The sequence below is a fragment of the Marmota marmota genome, unplaced genomic scaffold, assembly GCF_001458135.2.
Source record: "Marmota marmota marmota unplaced genomic scaffold, marMar, whole genome shotgun sequence".
Lineage (NCBI taxonomy): Eukaryota > Metazoa > Chordata > Mammalia > Rodentia > Sciuridae > Marmota > Marmota marmota.
In genome coordinates, this window is record NW_026000153.1 from 8,094,716 (window position 1) to 8,117,695 (window position 22,980).

General features: G+C 36.8%; 1 protein-coding gene across 7 annotated transcripts in view; it reads left to right on the forward strand.

The window, feature by feature from the left end:
• The window catches only part of Itprid1 (ITPR interacting domain containing 1), a 152,663-nt gene that overhangs the window by 121,677 nt on the left and 8,006 nt on the right, over positions 1 to 22,980 (forward strand). For all 7 annotated transcript variants that reach the window (XM_048786427.1, XM_048786425.1, XM_048786430.1 and 4 more), the window contains exons 10-11: positions 20,154 to 20,236; positions 20,809 to 22,050. In XM_048786427.1, coding sequence (XP_048642384.1) covers positions 20,154 to 20,236; positions 20,809 to 22,050 — 1,325 coding nt within the window. The remainder of the gene's footprint in view (positions 1 to 20,153; positions 20,237 to 20,808; positions 22,051 to 22,980) is intronic.

The window sequence follows — 22,980 nt, forward strand, 5'->3', positions numbered from 1 at the left end:
ATATATATATATATATATATATATATATATATATATATATATATTCATACGTGTGTGTGCACACACACACGACCATGTTATCTGTAAATAGACATAGTTTTAATTCTTCCTTTTCATTCTGAATGTCTTTTTATTTATTTCTTTTTCTGACATAATTGTCCCGTAAATAGAAGCAGGGAAAATGGATATCCCGTCTGCTTCTTAATTTTAGGGGGAAAACATTCAGTCTTTTACCATTAAGTACAATGTCACTCTGTTAATTTTGTATGTGCCCTTTACCAGGTGGAGGATAGTCAGTTCTATTCCTAGATTTTTGAGGGTTTGGATCATTAGAAATTGTTAAATTTTGTCCAAGGCTTTTTCTGCATCAATCTAGGTGACCATAGGTATTTGATTTTTAATTTTACTTGTTGCTTATGGCATAGACTGATTTTTAGTTAAAATATCATATTTCTGGGATGTATCTCACATGAACATAGTGCATAACCCTTTACATGTATTATTGAATTTATTTTGCTAGTATTTTATTTGGGACTTTTACATGTATATTCACAAGGACTTTTCATGTGATGTCTTTGTCTATACTTGATATCAAATCTAGACGTAGAATTAGTTGGAAAATGCTATGGTTTGAATCTGGAATGTCCTCCAAAGGCCCACATAGCAGAGGTTTGGTAACAAGTGTGGTGCTGTTGGGGGATTGTAGAACTTAAAAGACATGGGACCTAGGGGAGATCTTCGGGTCTTAGGGGCATGCCCTTGAAGAGGATGATGCAACCCTGGCCCCCTCTTTTCTTTCTCTTCTCTCTCTCTCTCTCTCTCTCTCTCTCTCTCTCTCTCTCTTTTCATGGTTGTGAGCTGACCTGTTTTGCTATACCACACATTTCCATTATGATATTCTTCCTTGTCCAAAAGCAATGAGACTAGCTGATCATGTACTAGAACTTCCAAAGTTGTTAGCCAAAATAAAGCTTTTTTCTTTATAAGTTGATTACCCAGGTATTTTTTTTATAGTGACAGAAAGCTAACATAGTAAATGTTCTCTCCTCTGGTATTTTTAGAAGAGTTCTGAAGTATTAAGTTATTAAGGTTTTATTAAGAACCTTATATTATTAATAATTCTTTAAACATTTGGTAGAATCCACCAGCAAAGCAAACAGACATGGGCTTTCATTTGTAGAATGTTTTTAAATTATTAATTAAATACCTTTACTTGTCATAGGCCTGTTCAGATTTTTTTATTTCTTCTAGACTAAATCTCAATAGGTCTTACCTTTTTAGGAATTTCTGCAATTTATCTAAGTCATCAAATTTGTCATTCATTTCATTTTCTTGTAATGCATGTTCCTTCAGGAAAGTTACTAATACTATGTTTTCTTTCATTTTTGATTTGTTAATTCAGTCTTACTTGTTTTCTTGGTCAAGCTACCTAAAGATATGTCAGTTTTGTTGACCGTTTCAAAGAAAAAACTTCTTTAAAAATTCTTCCTATTGTTTTTTAATCATCTATTTTACTTATCTCTCCTCTATATTATTTCCTTCATCCTGCATGTTTTACATTTAGTTTGATAGTTTTGTAGTTTCTTAAGGTGGAGGTTTAGATGACTGACTTGAATTCTTTCTTAATATAAGTCTTTTAGAGCTGAAAATTTCCCTTGAAACATTGCTTTGGCTGCATCCCATAAATTATGACTTGTTGCAATGGTTTGCACTCATCATAAAGTATATTCTAATTTCCCTGTGGTATCTTCTTTACTCGGGAGTGAGCTTTTTAAAACAACAACAACAAAAAAAAAAAACTTTGTGAATTTCTCAGTTCTTTTTGTTACTGACTTCTAAATTTCATTATATTGCACTCAGAAAATATGCTTTGTATATTTTAATCCTTCAAATATATTGAGGCATGTTTCATGACCTATCATATGGCTTATCCCAGAGAATGTTGCAGTACATTTGAGAAGAATGTGTTTTCTTCTGTTAGGAGGAGTGTTCCTCAAATATCTATTGGGTTTACTTGACTTATGGTATTATTCAACTCTTCTATTTTGTTGTCGATCTTCAGTCTGATTGTTCTACTCATTATTAAAAATAGAGTACTAAAGTCCTTCATTACTATTGTTGAATTATATGTTTTACTTTTCAGATCCATCAGGGTTTTTGTTTGATTGTTTGTGTGTTTGTGTTTGTTTTAATGTATTTTGGAGCTTGGTCTTTGGTATATTTTTTGGTTGTAATTGTAATGTCTTCTTGATAAATTGATTGTCTTATCATTATAAGATGGTATATTTCTTTGTTTTTATTAACAATTTTTGTCTTAATGTCAATATAATATAATGTAGTATGAAAAATATAGTCACTCCAGTTCTTTTTGGGTACTATGCTTTTTCTAAAATTTTACTTCAAACATTTGTCTTTTCTAATCTAAAATTTTTCTTTTGTAGAGAGTGTATAGTTGAATCATATTTTTTTCATTTTTTATCCATGATGCCAATCTCTTTCATTTGGAGTGTTTACTCTATTTTGATTTAATATCATTATTGGTAAGGTATCAATTATCTTCTATTTTGCTATTGTTTTATGTCATATATTTTTATTCTTTTGTTCCTCCATACTGCATTCTTTTTTAATATTTTTTTTTAGTTTTAGGTGGACAAATATCTTTATTTTAAATTTATATGGTGTTGAGGATCAAACCCAGTGCCTCATGCATGCTAGGCAAGCACTCTACCACTGAGCCACAACCCCAGCCCCCATACTGCATTCTTTTGAGTTAAAGAAATATTCTCTAATATGTCATTTTAATTATGTTGTTTTTTGATTACATTTTTAAATTTAGTTTCTTAGGGTTAATCATGGGATTGTCAATGCCTTAGCTTAGATACCAAAAATTTTAACAGCATGTAAATACTTTGCTCCAATATAGTTTCATTCTCTACCTTCATTTACAATATTATTGCCATATAAGTTATATTTTATACATTATGATTTCATTAATACCATTTTATATTTTTTACTTTTTCTTTTAAATCAGATGACAGAATAAAGAAATTATAAGCAAAAATATATTGTTATTGTATTTCATCTTATGTAGTTATCATAAGTGTGCAGTTTATTTCTTCTTGTGACTCTGAGTTACTGTGTATTCTTTCATTTGAGACTGAAGGATTTTCATTAGTTTTTCTTACAGGAAGTCCTACTAAGAATGAATGAATTCTTTCAGTTTTTGTTCAGTTAGGATTTCTTAAATTATATTTTATTTTCAGAGGATAATTTTTCTGGATAGAGAATTCTTGATTGGTATTTTTCTCTTTCAATAGTTCAAATCCCTTTAAATCAGCCTTCCAATTCCCACGGTTTCCGCTGAGAAGTCAGCTGTTAATGTTACTTCCCTTGTATTGATGGGTTATTTGTTTTTCTGGCTACTTGCGAGATTATTTCTTGTCTTTAGAGAGTTTTACTACCATATATATAAGTATGTATTTCTCTGAATTTATACTGCTTGAAGTTCACTGGATTTTTTTGATTGATCTCATTATTTTTTAAATCAAATTTGGAAAGTTACAAACATTGTTTATTGAGATAGTCTTTATGCTCCTTTCTTTTCTCTTTCTTGAACTCCTATTATGTACCAATCTCTAAGGCTCTTTACTTTTTCTTAATTTTTTTTCTATTTGTTTTAACAGCTGGGTAATCTAAGTTGACTTATTCTCAAGATTTCTGATGCTTTCTTTGGCAATCTCACTTCTGATGTCAACAACCTGCTCTGAATTTTTCATTTCATTTATCATTCTTTGCAACTCTAAAATTTTACTTATTTTTTTAATAATTTAAATCTATTTGGCAATATTCCAAACTTGATGAAACATTGTTCTCACATATCCCTTTAAATATTTAGATATAGTTTCCTTTAAAATATATATACATACACATATACATACATACATGTGTGTATATTTATATGATTATATATATATATTATATGTACATACATTATATATATTATATATATAAATAGGCTAATTTATTGTTCTTGTGACTACTTCTGCACTTTCTTAAGTTTTATTGACTTTCATTTTGTTTTGCTATGTAGTGACCATACTTACTGTTTCTTTTCATGTTTTGTAATATGTTGTAATAAACTTGGCATTTGGAATAATATAATATGAAATTTATCAAATTCAGATATTACCCCCAAGGAATTTGGGGGGTTGATTTAGTTGTGTTTTTATAGTTAGTTTGTTTTAAAGTAATTCTTCGGGATGAATTGCAGCCACTGAAGTCTCTACTAAAATTTCTTAGTTAAGCACTAAGTTAATTAAGCTAATGACATAGATTTTCTTAAGTGCCCTGAACAAATAAATTTAGCACCCTATGATAAGGTGCTCTGTATAGTGTTGGGGCATGCCTATGATATTCTAAGTATTTAAAACTCAGCTTTAGTTTTCACCTCCTATTTGTTCAGCACCTCATGGTCAGCCAGATGTGAGTAATCAAGGTCATCTCACATCTTTCCTGAGCATGCACATAAACCTTGCAAAGAAAAAAATTATAGATATGTATGTTCATTCTACCCTTATAGTCAGAATCTATTTTATAATATATTTAATTATATTTAAATCAAGGTCTATGTTTATTATAATTCCTCAATAGTCTACCTGATTTTTATTGAATAATAGACTTACAAATATCTACTAGTAAACTATCCAGTAGAAAGAAACACCAGAAGGAAAAATATTCTTGTTCACAACCATCCTTCATTTAAAATGTCCTTATGACCAAAGGTCTCATTTGCTCTCTGTTCTATCTTTTAAATAAAACTCTTTGCACTTGGAAAAAAATAACATCAGTAAACTAGATTGATTATAAAAATATGCTATAATAAAATTATGCCCCCCCCCCCCGCTGTCTCTGTTCTACACCTCCTCAAAATACCTACTTATGCCTGGCAAGTGGTGCACATGTCTAATCCAGTGGCTCGGGAGGCTAAGGTAGGAGGATCACAAGTTCAAATCCAACCTCAACAACTTAGCAAGACCCTATGCATGGGCTGGGGATGTGGCTCAAGCGGTAGCGCACTCGCCTGGCATGCGTGCGGCCCGGGTTCGACCCTCAGCACCACATAACAAACGAAGATGTTGTGTCTGCCAAAAAATAAATAATAAATAGTTCTCTCTCTCTCTAAAAAAAAAAAAAAACCCTATGCAACTCAGCAAGACCCTGTTTCTAAATAAAATATTAAAAAAGGCTGGGGATGTTACTCAGTGCTAAAATGCTCGTGTGTTCAATCCCTGGTACAAACAAAACAAAAAAACCTTCTTTTATTTGTATTTGTATTCTACTATATTTTACAGACTATAGTTGAATGTGGGTAAGTGAAACACAAAACTGGATAGGGGGCTGGGTGCAGTGGTATATGCCTGTTACCCCAACGGCTCGGGATGCTGAGGCAGGAGGATTGTGAGTTCAAAGCCAGCCTCAGCAAAAGTGAGGTACTAAGCAACTCAGTGAGACCCCATCTCTAAATAAAATACAAAATAGGGCTGGGGATGTGGTTCAGCAGCCCAGTGCTCCTGAGTTTCATCCTCAGTACCCCCCCAAAAAAAATCTGGATAAGGGGAACTACTGTAGTAGGGACTCATCTTGAAAGTAATTTGCAATATTGTGATATTTTTATCAACAAAAATGTGAAGGCATGATCAGTGATTATCAACATATAGCCCTTAGTACTCTCTTAAGGAAAATGAGACATTAAATCATTCAAAAATGAAAATTCTTTCTTTGCTTCTTATTAGCAAGGTATGTGTAAATTTGTAGACTTCCATTTTTAGATATGACCAAAACAATTACTAATAGCACTAAGTGACTAATTAAGCATTAATACAAGCAGTGTATTGGAGTTTATTAAGAATTCAAATTTGGTTTTCTATTAAGAGGCCTGCTTTCTATACAATGCTTTAACAATATACGGCAAGATTCCTACTATACATACAAACATAGAAGTTGTTGGGAATCTTGCAATTTTCAAGAATTATGATTTGTAATCACTATATTGGTAACATCTTGAATTGATTGTGGTTCTCCATAGTGGCTTACCTTGCATTTTAAAATGTAAATAATTATTAATATACCTTTTTATTTATTATATTTATGTTTATACCTTTAGGATCTAATACTAGTATTGGTGCCTATTGCCATCAGTAGATTTTAAACATGTAGATCTTAGAGTTCAGTTACAAATCATCTCTACCACTTGTCATAGATTAGGTTTCCCAGAGATAGACTATGGGTTGATGTTTGATTTATTAAGAAGTGCTCCTAGGAAGAGCAGTAGGGGAATGGGAAATGGGATCATGAAGAGAAGAAGGAAATCCATGTCAGCACATCCTTCCATCCGCTGACAAAGATCCAATTGTTCTGTCATCTTTTTGATTCCTCAGGGCCTATTTGTTTCAGCTTCGAAAACAGTTAGTACCTTAAATCACACAGTCAATTCTCCAGATCGCTTGATGAGCAGTTTTCAATGGCCCTGTTTCTGATTTCCTCTGTGCCCAAAGCAGAAAGCAGCATGAAGATTATGCTTAAGCAAAGAGAGAAAAACAAAAACAAAAACAAAAACCACATAAGACCAAAAAGGTTTCTAAAATTCACATGTTGGCAGCTTAAAAAGAGTGGCTTATCTTTCAAACAGTTATCAGACACCACCTCCCCACCCCCTGCATCCTTCTTCCTGCTTTTTGCCTTTCCAAACCCAAACATTCTATTTATAAAAGGAATGCTTTTAATCTTGTGGTTTGTGGGTATGGGATGGGTGTCCTGGTCATATTCCAATCAAGATAATTACATTCTCTCTTCCTCAAACCCCCTGTTGCTTACATTCCAAGTGACATTCTTCTTTCCTCTTTAGCAAGCTGCTCTGAGGCAGCACTGTGAGGTGGTAAACAGCTGGAGGGGCTCCCCCAGAGGTGGTTGCACATCAGTGTTAAGTGAGCTCCTCCCAGTATAGTTTGTCTATCAACTTGTTGAAAGCATTTGGCATTTTTAAAGCATTTGGCATCTTTCAGAGGAAAAAAAGGGAAGATTCTATGATTAGTGCTATAGCCTCAGTAGATTTGAAGCACTGCTGTAATTAGAATGGAAATAACAGCAACAATTTAAAAAGTGATAGACCTTTGCAGACAGGATGATTGATATAAATGAGTTTCTCAATAACAAGTATTTTATAGATAACCTATAATAAAATTAGGCCTTGCATTTTAGGTTATCAAAGATACCATACCTCCAGTATTAAGCATTTTCAAGCTAGGCAAAAGGCTCATTGAAATAGTAACCAAATTTCCGCAGTAGTTTAATTAAACTGAAATGCCTATTAGCATAAAATCAAAATCATATCGTTTTGTGAAAAAGACATCCTGAATGTAGTTAAAAGAGTTCAGATCAAGTTATTTCCAGAGAAATACATTCTAATTGGTTTCCTCCATTTACAGGGAGCTTTTGGATGAGTTCCTTACCATTTGAATAATTCAGTGTCCTTGATTCATATCACCACACTCTCCTGCCATTTTCTGGTTTAGATTTGTGTACCCTCCCATATCCACACCACCTGAGGGACACAATCTAAAATTCAGTAAGTTTGGTTGAGAGAATGAAGATAAATAATTTGAAGAAATATTGGAATTTTAGATGAAAATACTTGGTGTCTTAAGAAAAGGTTGCTTAGATTCACTTCTCACCCTACAAATCATAGCAGAGAAAGAAAATTCAACCCCTCTTCTGTTTGAACATGACAGGGAAAGAATTTCAGAAGTAGGCATATTTGCAGTCAGTAGAGAAATTGCTAATGCTCAAGGACATTTCAAGCAGATGTGGCCTCCCTGGGATCCTGAGGAAAGGAGAGAAAATAGACCTCAGGAAACCTTGTGCCTTCTCAGAACTCACCATGTGACTCTGTCACCCAGATCAAAAGTGTGATGTTCCTCCAAACTTGAGATCAGCTTTTCTACTTAATCTTCTCCAGCCACTACCCAATTTGCTTCCCTCACTCCACAACACATTCAGTACCCTGTTCCAAATAATTAGGGCCGTTAGTGAGAAAATCTGGAGGGGGCAAGATCAGTTACTCTTGGGAAGACCCTTCGGTCTATGGAAGAATAGGCATCTAGGTGTTGCCTACTCCAGACACTTGCTCAAGTTCCACAAACCTTTGAGAATGTTTCTTTGCTGATTCATAGCCTAATCCCCAGATAAGAATGCCTTCAGAGGCCCTTCTCATAGGTAGAGCTGATGTTAGAAAAGGGTTTGGGCCAAGAAAGGCTAAAAGCAGATTTCAGAAACTCCCCTTCTGGTTATAGCGTAGATCCCTATGATTAACCTGTTACTAACTTAGTCTTTGTTTAAACCTTATTTGTAAAGCTAGGTTGGAAGCAATGCATTGCACTCTACCATAGCATTCTGAAGGCAAGGATAATACCCAATTTCTTTTCAACTGCCAGAATTTACCTCGGTGACTGGATATAAAACAGATTCTCAAAAGCATGCATGTTAAGGAACAGCTGATCAAGTAGGTAAATGAAGCAACTTATCTTCTTCACCATTAAAAATTAGAGTGAGCTTTTCTTAGAATGTCTTTAAAATTTTTTTATAACATGATTTTATAAATGCTTTATCAAAGGAAAGTGATCTCATCTAAAATTAAAGAAATATATTTCAGATTCAACTACACTCAATGCTACTAAGAAGGGTCTTTATTTACAGATAGTTGGATATGATAAAAATTTTCAGTAAACTTTTTGAGACTTAAAGAATCTATGGCTAAATCTATTATTTTTTTTCCAGTGCTCAAAGATACCCCTATTGATTCTAAAATCAAAGAACAAGCAGAAGTTCAAGTGGGTTGTAAACTTGGCAAAAACATACTCTACCAAGAAATAAAAAAGAATTTGGTTTCAAAATCTGTTACAGTACAGGCATCTTCTGGTTTTCTTTTACAAGAGTGCCGGAGTACGGCTGCAGCAGAATAATCAGGGGGTGACGAATAACTTGTGTACGTTGATACAGCAGGAGTAGGAGCCGTTTATTGTAGGACAGGAGCAGTATTTATACATTCCACACAGCTTATCTAGTTAGCATAAACTAGATACATCAGTCAACCAATAAGGAATTTCCACACTTAATGGCTTGGTTTTGTTACTTCTCAAACCACTCCCTCTGACATTTTGCCAGGCACCATCCAGACTTGTTTACGAACTTTAACATTCCCCTGACAAAATGCCAGGTGTTATTTTGACTTGTTTACAGACTCTAACACAAGAGAAGTCCAAGAAAAAAGAATCGTAACATCACTTAACACAATGAAATATACTTTATGTAACTAACAATATTAAAACCGCTTTTCTGAAAATGAGGCCAAAAGATGTAACTTCCTTTGAAAAATCAGTTTGGAATAAGCCACTTGGTAACCATCATCTTGCCTCAGGTGTGGGTGTTTAACCTCCTCTTATCATTTGGCCCTTGATGACCTAAAGTGACCTCTACTGTCATCACTCATCTGATAGCAGTGTTTCTCCATTGTATTTCTGTTTGCATTTTACTGTTTATAAGCTCAGGACTATCCTGTCTATATGGTGCTTCCCTCTGCTCCCATGACTATCACAAAGGATACAACAGCTTGATTAGACTTTTTCTGTGGTTATTATTGAGAACATCTCTTCTGCACAGTTTTTGGCACTTGAATTCGTTCTTCATATGTCAGTGCAATTGTGCCCTAAAGGAAGAGTCAGTGCTGCAGGGACAAAGGGGCTTAATTCTAAATGTGCCCAAGGACTCTTATTTCAGGCAGTCTTACTGTCTGCAAGGGCTGCTGAATATCCTCAGATTCTAGATTTGAAACATTAGATGGAACTTCTAGAGAACAGAAGCACAGTCTTACACTCCATTGCATCTTCTAATCTAGCACATTGCCTAACACACAGTAAGCCTTCAGTAGACATATGTTTGTGGAAAGAACCAATATAGCAAAGTATAGCAATCTCTCTCCTAGAGGGTGGATAGTTATCCAGCTTTATGATTAATTTATTTTACTTTGAAGTTTAGGAGGTATTCCTTGTAAATTGTGTGTCTCTAAAAACAATATACTGGGAATTGTGTTTTTAATTGCTATGATATTAAATAAAATGCATTCTTTTAAAAAATATTTTTTAATTGTAGTTGGACACAATACCTTTATTTTTACTTGTTTTTATTTTTATGTAGTGCTGAGGATCAAACCCACCACCTCGCACGTGCTAGGCAAGTGCTCTACCACTGAGCCACAGCCTCAGCCCCAATAAAGTGCATTCTTAGTATTTTTCTTTACTCTATATTTTAACCTTAATCTGTAGCTTGTCACTTAGACAAGCCCCTCAAAGGATGGGCTGTGTCTTACAATTCTCTAATCAGTGCCTAGACAATCAATGTTCAATCAGAGCAGCTGATTCGAAAAGGCTGCTATACGAATGACTGAGAATATAAAAAAATAATGTCTATCTGAGTTTAAAATGATATGGAAGCAATAAAAATAATATTGCTGGTGCCAAAAAAAAGGTAATATGGAAGACATTCTTTAGAGAATCATCAAAATGCTAGTGAACAAGCCAGAGATGAAAGGATTAAATTTGACAGATACGAAGGATAATGTCCCAATCTTCTCTCCATTTTTGTTCTAAGCTTGGATGGTTTGAGATCCCTAAAAATTCAAATTTCCTTTTTGTTACAGAGGAAATGAATTCAAATTAAAGCAAAAAGATACAATGTTACATGAATACTGGGTTAAATTGTCTGGCTAATTGTGGTAGTTGTATCACTCAGGCAGAGAAAAAAAAAACATATTCAAAAGGGTTTAACTGAAGAGAGTTTTGAAAAGGGACCATTTACCAAAGCGGGCTGGATTCATGGAACCACCAAAGAAACACCCAAAGCTAGCAAGAACAGAAAGCCATTGTCACTTTTAGGTCTGGGGAAACAGAGTGATCCTGGTCCTGGAACCAATAAAAGTTGGAGCTTTAAAAGAAAGACTCAAAGGGGTCTTTTATCCTAAAGATGCAGCCACTTTTAAACTGTCCCTAGAAAAGGAGGCGATGGATATGTGATCCTTTCCCTTTCTCCTGTCCATCCTTCTCTGTCTTCTCCTGGCACATCCCATTGACTAAACACAAGTCAAAGCCTGGAGCACAGGCAGGGCAGACAATGATGGGAACAGAGGGTAGTGGAGGCCAGGAAGGGTGAATGTAGAATAATGCACACACATTGGCCTCCCTGAAAAGCCTCTGTCTCTCACAGAGCCATGAGTCCATGTGAGGCCTCTAGAGTACAGCTGGAGATGAAATCATCAGCTTAACTTTTGATGGAAACTTTGGTTCTAAGTTGGTCAATATTTATTTTCTTCTCCAACTTGGGTTATCAGTTTTGATCAACTAGGCTGCCATAGAAAAGGACTACTTCTTCTTTCTGTCTGAGCATTAGATGTAATCACCTGCCAATCAACTGGTTAACTGAAGCAAGGATAAATGTTTGTTCCCATTCAGATTCACAAGAGAGGGGGGAAAAAAATTGGACTAGTTATCACTAGAACTATGCTAGTTGAATCAGTACAGAAATTAAACACTCAAGAGAAGTCAAAATTTGAAATCTACTTATTATCTCAAGTGGAGAGACTGTTCATTTAGTCCTAGAAATTTCTATTATTCTATTTTCATATAGATCTAAATTAAAATGTGCCATTACTTTACATTCTTACAGGATAACGAATGAAGATTTAGTACTCAAAATTGTATCTTCCCCCTTCTTTTTATCTCAGGAATGTCTAATAAATAAGTATCCTTGTAGACAAAGAAGATAAGTGTGGTTAAACAATACAATCTTTATAGAGTCATAGAAATGTTCTATTTCAGAAATATCTAACTGTATTAAAATCCTAGCTTTTTTCATTCCAAGATCCTGTGTCACCAATTATTCCCTGATTACTCTATGCCACAAAGCTCCAGGAACCCTGGCCTCTTTTCATTCCTCTGACAGAAGCATAGTAGGGGAAGGGAGATCGGGGACAGATATCATTGGGTCACATTCTCTGAATATATTACCCCAGAGTGTTCTTTTCAACAATTTTCAAGGTAAGGTATTAATCTGACAGTTTTTAGAGAGAAAGATATTCACACTGCTAGAGGGGCCAGATGAGTTATATATTTAAAAATACAATAGTCAGTTAATTGGACCAATGTAGGGGTTTGGTTTTTTTCATTTTTGTTTTTGTTTTTCAAATTGATATCTCAGCAAATGTCCTCATGTCTGATGCCAGTAGATAGTACAGGTACATACTTTTTTTTTTTTTTTGGGTACAGGGGATTGAACTCAGGGACACTTGACCACTGAGCCACATCCCCAGCCCTTTTTTTATATTTTTATTAGAGACAAAGTCTCACTGAGTTGCTTAGGGCCTCATTAGTTGCTGAGGCTGGGTTTGAACTCACAATCCTCCTGCCTTGGCCTCCCGAGTCACTGGGATTACAGCTGTGCACCAACCAGAACAGTTTAGAATTCTTGAATAGTAAACTTTACACTTTAAATTCCAGTGGATGTGATGGGTGCAGTGGACAACCCCTGTAATCCCAGTGACTCCAGAGATAGAGGAAGGAGGATCACGAGTTCAAAGCTAGTCTGGGCAAAAGCAAGGCACTAAGCAACTCAGTGAGACCCTGTCTCTAAATAAAATACAAAATAGGGCTGGGGATGTGGCTCAGTGGTCAAGTGTCCCTGAGTTCAATCCCCTGTATGGAAAAAAAAACAAAAGTCTATATGCTTTCAGGTGTTCATATAAAGCAGCATTTCAGATAAGCAAGGACCAAGGAAATAGAGCATCCATGGATTCTTCCTGAAAAAGAAGTGTCCAAGATATATAGCAGCCTACCAAATAAGGGAGTCCTGTTTGAGTGGACAGGCAAGGCAGAGTCTGAAAAATTATAAATATAATTGTGAATAAGATAAATTATCATGAATATTTAAAAAAAATAACAATTACTGGATCTAAAATTCTAGATCATGTCATAGAAAGTTATAATAGAAGAGAAACTGTTATATAGATTCATTAGGAAGTCAATAAATACTGTTAGTTCTCAACATTGACAATTATAATTTGAAATGGATAAAATTTTGTTGTTAATATTGTTAAATACAAAAACATTCTATAAGCCTTTAATTACTGTGGGTGGGGGGACAAAGAAACAAAGAATGTTTGGCAAAAGAATATGAATTGAAAACTAATTATATTAATAAAACTATCAAATTTTGAGTGTCAGAGTAAGCTATGCAATTTACCTTATCTCCTTTTATTCTCTTTCTAGTCTCTGTGATAACTATGATCCAACTCAAAATCAGATCTACTTATGCATGAAATTAGGTCAGTTTTTATTGATACACCAGTAAGTAGAAGGATGGTTAAAAACATGAGTTCTGATTCTCATTGATTAGTTTTAGCCACTAGTAATTTTGATCTGACAAAGATGCTGAGGCTGAATTCCAGTATAGCAGAAAAATCTGTCATGGACTATTAGTGATACCTATTTCCAGAAAAAGAGGAAGGATTTTTATCCAGTGTGCCACATTTTTACTAAATCAATCACAATTATAAAAGTAGACAATATACAATTACAAGCAATAAGATTGAATGTATATCACATGAAAATGGAGCTAGAATAAATATATCTAAACAAAGAAATAGATTTAAAGGTCATTCAAAAATTCTATTCACATTTAAAGTAAAGAATCAAAGAAAAGTAAAGAGTAGAATGAATGAGAAAGATAAACACCAAAAAGTATGCCAATGAAACAACAAGAAAACAGAAATTATAGCATGTATTACATACAAAAATTTATGAATTAAGACCAAAACTAAAATGAAAGGCAGACATAATATTCTCCATTCTTAGAGAATATGAAATAAAAATAAATTATTTAATTGATGACATAGAAAATAAATTTAAAAGATTGAGTTTAAAAAATCACTAATTCAAGAAGTAAAAATCCTGAAATTTCAGTAGTTTCTGAAGAGATTAAGTGCTGGTGGTGGCATGTACCCCAAGTCCCAGGTATTGAAGGCAAATCATAAAGAAATTAAAAGTTGCCACAAAATTTTATCTTTTATGGTATTTTTATAAGAAAAAATTAATATATGATGTGACAAAAGCAGGATATAAAGTGTGCATATTATGATTATTATTTTACAACTCAGACACACACATGCATGTGCTCAAAGACAATTCACATTCTTTCAACATGCAGAAATATTTTCCTAAATGATTAGATTATATATGAATCTTTTTGCTTTTTCCATTTCTTCACCACTATGTATTGCTTCTATCATAATGAATAACAAGTAATGGTATTAAGCCAAGAAAAGTTAATTTTAGAGAAGCAGCTTTCCACACCCCCCCCCCTTAATGATGAAGAAAATTTATTCTAACAAAAGAACAAAGGAAAAACAGCTAAACCTGAAGCAATCAGTAAGAGAAAAGGGAAGGGGGAAGAGAGAGAAAAGGAAAGGGGAAAAAAAAGGAGGGGTAGGATTCCTGGGCTAAGGAACTTGAACCAAAAGTATCAGCAGGATACTGCTAATGGAAGTTATCAGAATGTAATATAGAAAGCTTGTGGGGGAAGTCCTCTACCAAGACTTCTGGCATAGAAGGAAGAATCAACTTGTCTTCCATAACAACTAATTCTCCTGGATCACAGTCAAGACATAAGCTCCATGAGGGCAGGTGCCTTTGCTGACACTGTGGACTATCTTAGGACTGCATAGGACACGTGGGACCAAGGCTCATTTGTTAAGAATGAAGATTTCCTCAAGAGCCACCCAGGCTCTGCCTCTAAAGTCTGTTGCCGTCAGTAATTAACAGTGCCTTGATCCACAGCAAGAACATTTTTCAAAGCTATAGATAGATAATGCAAGTAGATTTCAGAATAAATACATGGAATAAATACATCTAAACAAAGAAACAGATTTAAACGTCATTCAAAAATTCTATTCACATTTAAAATAAAGAATCAAAGAAAGGTGAAAAGCAAAACGAATGAGCAAAATAAATACCACAAAGTATGCCAACAAAACAAGATGAAAACAGAAATTACAACATGTACAATATACAAAAAATTCATGAACTAAGACCAAAACTAAGGTGAAAGGCAGATACAATATTCTCCATTCTTAGAGAATATGAAATGAAAATAAATTATTTAATTGATGATCAAAATCATCCTTGACAGGAAGGCTCCATGATCTCAAATGAGCAATTCCACAAGGATACAAGCTAAATCCTTCATTTAGTTTTCAGAATATGTATTCCTTAGTTTCAAAGTAGAGGCCCATGTTGGCGTAGCCCAACCCTGGGGGCACCATTTCTAACTAAACTCACACAACCTTAGGCTGTGTATGGACCCAAAATACCCAGAGGCAGGGATGAGAACAATCTTCCCGCCTATCATGCTGGCCAGACCAGTTCTCAGCTGGCTTTGGAAACAAGATCTGGAAGCCAGGCTTTACAGCAAGCATTATTAAGTAAGAGCTTATTGGAAAGTACCAGGGACAAACAGTAGGAAACCCTGTCCTATGAGGACTGATCTAAAGGGACTGGGGGGACTATACTAAGGAGAAAGACCTGGAAAATACAAGAGAACTGTCTTCAGAAAAGGGGGTTAGTCGTGTTCTGTGTTTGTTACTTCACTGAGATTTACTGTGATCAATAAATGGAAAATTCTATGGATTTCAGCATTTTCTGAAAAGTATAATATGCTCTAAGGTTCTAATCACATAGGAACAATTCCCCATAACAAGAATTGTGAACACTGCTAGGTGACATCTATTAGGAATGTTCTACAAGGGATTCCTTCATTATATGGTACACGATACCATCTTGACTTCTTACCAGGAGACTGTGGCCAATGGAGAGATTTTGTTAGTCTAGAAAACATTTTTAAATTAATTTTTTAAATGCCCTTGGGGAACAACCAGAGTAGTCCACACAACCCACACCACACCACTCCTGGTCCTGAACCGAGCTGCTTCACATACTTAAGCTACCTGCCTACCTCCTAAAGGCATTTGCATTTATCGCATCTGCAATGTCCACTCCAGTTCTAAGATACTTTGGTCTGTGACTCAGTTTCACCCCTGAGCTCTCACAAAAATTTTCTATCATTATAAGATGGAAGAGATAGGAACTCAGCAATGACATAAGTGAATTAGAATCTATTGATGAAGACAGTGAATCCAAACAGTTTCAGGTTGTTCTCTTTCTCTATACAACTTTGGCCTGCCATACTATTCTTTTTCTCCCTCTCCCTTCTTAACCTTTCAATTCCATAGGTTTTTTTTCCCCTGAGCCTCTATGAACAGACTATTTAAGATGTAAAAATTTTCACTTAGGATTCAGAAGCTTTTATTATCATTACAGTCCAGAAAAGCAGCCTTCAGGTTGACTTGGCTTACTCATTTGAACCATTCCAAGGTTCTTGGTAGGGATCTGGCTCCTCACTCTGTGGTTGGTGTAATGCTGCCATCTAGTGATTATTTAGATAAAGTGCCTGAGGCATTGGCCTCCTCCCAGGCACAAAATGTTTTTAAATGTATGTAACAGTGAAGTAGTCCTGCACCAGGCAGGTCCACCTAATTGGGAGGATAAAACTGAAATCCATAAAGACAGCTGTGAACTGAAAAAGGAAACTTCTAATGAATATTAATATTAATTACAATGATCATTCATGATATTTAATAATAATATCAATAGTGATTGAGTTATAATAATGATGCTCTGCAGGAAATATATATATAACTTTCATATAATATCTTTCAGTATCTTTTACATGATGTCTTTTTATATATATATATCATTAGATTTTTTTTTTATTTCTTACATACATGACAATAGTGGATATTATTCTAATCAAAACTCCACAAATAACAGTATCATATTCATTCTTTCCACATGAGGCATCAGGCACAAAGAGGGCAAGCAGACTTCCCCCAGATTACACAGCTCATAAATAAAAGAGTAAGAATTTGAGCCAGATAGGTGGCTCCAGATCTTCTAGATGATTCAGTCACAGAGCCTAGCAGCATTTCAGCAGTGTTCATCATAGAGAAGTTGGCCTGGTGGGAAAACCAGCCATTGAAACAACACAACAAAATGGTGTGGAAGGTTGGTGGTGAAGGGTTCTATTTATCTAACTGGTTTGGAACAAAAGCCAGCCAGGAGTGGAAGGCTGGGGTAATAAGATCTAGCGGGAGGACAAGGACTGGTAGCAGCCAAGTGGGACGTCAAGGCCCCCATTTAGCAGAGTAAGGAAGAGCTCTGGCTCTTGGATATGTTAAGTGCTCAGGGGAAATTCTCTTGAGGATCCTGAGACTTGGGTTGCTCACTCTTGGTCTAGCTAGCTTCAGGGACTGACCTGGGCATGCTGGTACCATTTCTGTTACTCTTACTAAAAGCCCAACTACCTTTCCTGAAGTCCAGCCTCCCTTGTGATACACATTCATATGAGGGTGGGGGAGTGATAAATGATACACATTTGTTTTTGTCTGTTTGTTTGATAATCCATCATAGCCATCCTGAGCTAGGTGATTTCTCATCCTTTGTCTTTTTTAAACCCTAAAGGAATATTTAGAATTTGGAAGCGCAGTATCTAGGTGCTTATAGTCTAGTTGCTGAAAAGGTGCTTTATAAGGAGCAAGGATTTTGAACCTCCTAATGAAATTAACCCATCTGTAAATTGTCCCACATTTTGCTTGTTGAGTTTCTTAAAATAATTCAGATGCATGCATTCAACTTTTAGAGCAAACACAAGATAAAAAAGCGTCATTCCTGACAGAACCATGCCCAACTCCACCATTTGATCTCACCACACAAGTGAGGTTCTCAAAGCCTAATGGACTGACTCACAGATTCCCTTAAGTCAGTTTCAGAGATTTGTTTGTTTGTGCTTTATAAATAGTTAATGAAAAGTAACAGTTATATGACAAATATACCCCTTTTAGAGGAGAGTACTCTTTGTACTTTTTAGACGCCCTTCATGTATATGGTTGTTTATTCTGTCTTCCATACATGAAGGGCTTCTGCATCCACAGCCCAACCACAGACCAAAAATAGTCAAAGGAACAAAGCTTTTGCACTTACCATATACAACACATAGCATTTATATTGTATTAGCTATTATAAGTAATCTAGGAAGATTTAAATTACACAAAAAGCATCCTAAAAACACAAAGTACATGTAGCAGGGCATGGTGGTACATGCCTGTAATCCCAGCAGCTCAGGAGGCTGAGGGAAGAGGATCGCGAGTTCAAAGCAGTCTCAGCAAAGGTGAGGTGCTAAGCAACTCAGTGAGACCCTGTCTCCAAATAAAATACAAAATAGGGCTCAGGATGTGGCTAAGTGGTCAAGTGCCCCTGAATTTAATCGCCAATACTTTCCCTCTCTCCCACAAAGAAAACCTAACTCAAAAAACAAAGTACAAAAGAAGATATGTGTAGGTTATATGCTAACACTATGCCATTTTTTTATATATATATAAGGGACTTGAGCATCTGAGGATTTTGGAATTCTGGGAGAGGTCCTGGAACCAATCTCCTACCCATACCAGGGACATCTGTATTTGCATTTGAACCAGACTGTTATGGGCCACCCAGTCTGTGGATGAATACACTGCAACACATCACTTTATTCTAATATTCTAACTTATCATTTCATTTTGGCATTGTAAGAAGGGGAATAGCAAACATCATATGTGAAGTTTATACTCCAGAATAATAATTACTTAGATATTATCTGGAAAGGTGAAATAATAATGATGTACTGGGAGTCCTTCAGTTTGTGGTGCAAATTTTACACCAAAACATAAAGAAAGAACAAGAGGTTGCAAAGTCTACCTTGCCATCCTCCAACAAGGCTCAAACATCCTGTTGGGTTTCTAATGCTATGTAGTGTGGGGGTGGGGAGTGAAGAGTGGAAGTTAGTCCTGTCCTCTTCTCTCCTGTCTGCATACTGTACTGCAGAGGGGCTTTGGGAGTGAGTAGTAACAGGCAGCCAGGGGTCCTGAAGCTTGTATGATAAGCTTGCAAGATGGGGTTCATGTAGAAAATATTTGAAGATAGGGTGTCCACTCTATAGGGTTGTGCCAAAATGACAGGGCCCGTTGCATAATACTTTAAAAAAATTATATTCTGCATTGAGCTTTTGAAAGTTTACTACCATCATCCTCATTTATTTTTTCACAGAAGCACAAATTGTTCTCCTAACTCTGAAAGGATCTAGAAAGTTTTAATACTGATTGAGTTAAAATTATAACAAAAGCAGTAAAATCAAATGTATTACACAAATTAAATATACATTTAATTTGTATATTTAAAATGTATTTATTTCTATAATAAATACACAATCAATAGTCTCTATTTTCTCTGACAATAAGTAAACAAGTCTATTACCCAAGTTAAATGTTCTGTACATATTGCACATGCTAAAGGAATATCTTTTGGGTAGCTATTACCATGCACACAACTCAGTTTTATAATAATAAGTGCTTATTTTTGCAGACTTTTCACTTTTTAGGTCTTTGTTATAATCCCCATACACATTGCTATTATTTTTGTTTATTCAATTATCTTCTTTGTGTGTGTGTGTGTGTGTGTGTGTGTGTGTGTACCAGGATTGAACCCAGAGTCACTTAACCACTAAGCCACATTCCCAGCCCTTTTTTATATTTTATTTCAAGAATGGTCTCACTGAGTTGCTTTAGGACCTCACTAAGTTGCTGAGGCTGTCTTTGAATTTGCGATTCTCCTGCCTCAGCCTCCTGAACTGCTGGGATTACATGCATGCATGACCGTGCCTGGCTGTAATTTAGTTTTGAGAGAAGTTAGTTCCCCTTCCTTTAGTACATGCTTTCCTCTTTGTATTAGGAAACTAGAGGTGCAGATTTACATGAACTCTTTAGCAACTAAGAGAGAAAGTAATGGAATTCCTTTATTCCTATATGCTTGGCATTTGTGGAGGCTCTCTGACATGCCGGGCACCTGGGGGTCCTGTTGGCAGCATATTTTTATTTTACTGAACTCAAGGCCTCTTTCTTCTCACAGGCACCAGGGTGGACAGAACAAACAGCTGTCAGTCCGACAGCAGTGGGTTTCTGGAGGAGCCACCGGAAGCCCCGCCCTTCCAGGTAGGAAGAGGGCCCTTATTGCTCACCACACATGGTCCACTCTAACCTCACTCATGGCTAACTTAGAAGGAAAGATAAGTTTAAGGTGGCTGCCAGATTCAGAAGGGTTTGGAGGCACATGCCATGTGCAGTCAAAGGGCAGAACATGATGGAGTCACAGTAGACGAGATTCCAGAACATTCCACCTTTCCTTTTCATTTTTTTAATATATATTTTTTTAGTTGTAGATGGACACAATACCATTCCTTCTTTTTTCCCTTTATTTCTTCCTTTCTTTCCTTCTTTCTTTCTTCCTTTTTATGTGGTGCTGAGGATCAAACACAGTGCCTCCCACATGCTAGGCAAGCGCTCTACCACTGAGCCACAACCCCAGCCCCATCCTTTTAATTTTTTTAATCAAGAAAGCGGAGCCTCATAAGCTGGTGCTAGATGAAGCACTCACTGATGTAGAACTTGAGCCTGTAACTTTTGTCTCCTAACTTCGGAGTCAACCATGATGACACTTACAACCTTACCCCTATTGCCTTCCCCACCTCCTGACACCTTTCCCTTTGTCCTGGTTGCTCCTACAGATGTCTTCCTTCCCAAGCAGCCAGAGTCCTGCTGAGAACAGAGGCAGAAAGCCAAGGGACCAGAGCCACAGCTTAGTGTCATCCCAGGACTGTCAGCAAGAGTCAGAGAGGTCTGGTTCCAAGAGCATGGTGAGCACATCTTTTTCTAGCCAAGACTGGAGCATCTTGGAAGAAAAGGCTTCAGCATCTGTGGTGGAGGAAGAGCCTCAGCTTGAGGCCACAGAGGGGCCACCAGAGCTGTTGATCCCAGACGCAACCCTGGCCAAGACCACCACTGGGAAAGAACACCCAAGGGAAGTCGGCCATCTGTGGCAGCCCCCACCAGTGTCCCATGCTGAATATGAAGGCGCTGGAGCCATGGTCACCTCCACATATTGTGGCCCTCTGGGATTGGCCCACATCACAGACGAGAAGGACAGGACTCTGGGGCCTGAGGGAACAGAGGAAGTGCTCGCACAAGGCCACCACTGTGAGTCTCAAAGTTTTCCTGGGATTCATCAGACTCAAGACAATTTCCCTCATGTGGACTTGGAGGCCCTAGGAGCAGAAGAGGGCAGCAAGTTCTGTCCCTATACCAGCCACAACTCACTAGTACAAGAGAGGCCACCACAGCAAATTCCTAAGTACAGAGAAGTCACATCCTGTTCAGTTGACCTTGGCCAAACATCTGACAGGTCTGTTTCCCACCTCAATAAACTGCCTGGAGATGTTCCCACTGACTCAAACACTGGCCGCTCCCAGGCTGTGTCAGCCCAGATGTCCTCTAATCTGGTGTCAGCTGCTCAGAGTGCCATGGCCTTGGGGACTGACTGTGGAAGCACAGATTTAGAATGCACTCTGTGTGACCCTCTGACTACCACAGGACCAAGACTAGGGACAGAAGCGAGACAGGTCGCTGATGTTTCTGTTCAGACTTTTTATACCTATGAATCCCAGCCCTGGCATTGCTGTTCATCCCCAAGTGACAAGGCCTTCGCTCAGAGGTCCCCGCCCCTCACCAAATCGGTCTCTCTGGATGCAGGTTTCCCTAGTCTTTACCCAATGGACACCTGCCACACTACACCCACCCTGGGCTGTGTCTGCTGTCATCACCATCCCCACTGCTGTGCAGAAAGATCAAGCCCCGGCCCTGCACCTCCAGTCTGTAGGCACTGCCTGGGCTCACATGCAGATCACCCAGAAGCCCAGTTCACAAGGACCTTGAAAGCCCTTCAGGACACCACCATGAGGGAGCTTTGTTCTGTAAGTGTTTCCCCTGCAAAGATGAGAAGGCAGGTGCACCAAAGGCACCACTAATGCCTCAGGGATAAGGTTGAGGCTTCCTTCCTGAATGTGAGATCTTGGGGATTGCCCTCCTGACTTAAATCACGCAAACCATTTATAGAGTACTTTATCATTGAGGGCATATTCTCCCAAATCTCTTCTTATTTCATGCTGCTCATCAATCACCTTTTGAAGCAAGGAAGGCAGATTTTATGATTAGTCCTCATTTTACAGAAGGGAAAACTAAGGCATAAAACAGTAAATTCATATCCCGAAGATTGTCAGCATTTATGTATCTGCCTCATCTCCAATTCAGTCTAGCTGAGAAGTTCTGGTCTTACATTTTCTTAGCTGAATACTCTTGCACGAGCCATTTAATTTCTCTGGGTCCACCCTATCAAATAAGGAGATGATGCAGTCTGTAGACCTGGATTGTCTTATTATTAAATAAGCTTGTAAAGTACTCAGCACAGTCTGGTACAGAGAAGCTCTAGGTAATATTAGTTGGGTGTTCCTCTCATCTTCAGTTATTAATATTGTTTTACTTCTGCCAAGTTCTTGAATCTAGAACTCCTCATGTCAAGTAGAAGGACTTTGGTCCACCCTTTCTAGGCTTGTTTCAAAGCAGACATTGGGGTTATTACAAATTGATCAACCTTTTTGGGCCTTTGATTAGTCAACAGGTATTTAATGAGTCCTTCCAGTCCTTTCAACAATCCTCAAGGTAAGAAATAATCTAGGCCTTCAAGGCCCACCATTAATTCAAAATATCAAGACTCTCACACATGAAACTGCATACAGAGAGAGTTAAAAGAGACTAGGATTGCAGCTATTCAAAGAAAATGAATAGGAAATGTGATTTACTGAGCATCTAGGGTTTGGTGTCTGCTAGGTTACCTTCCAATTCTT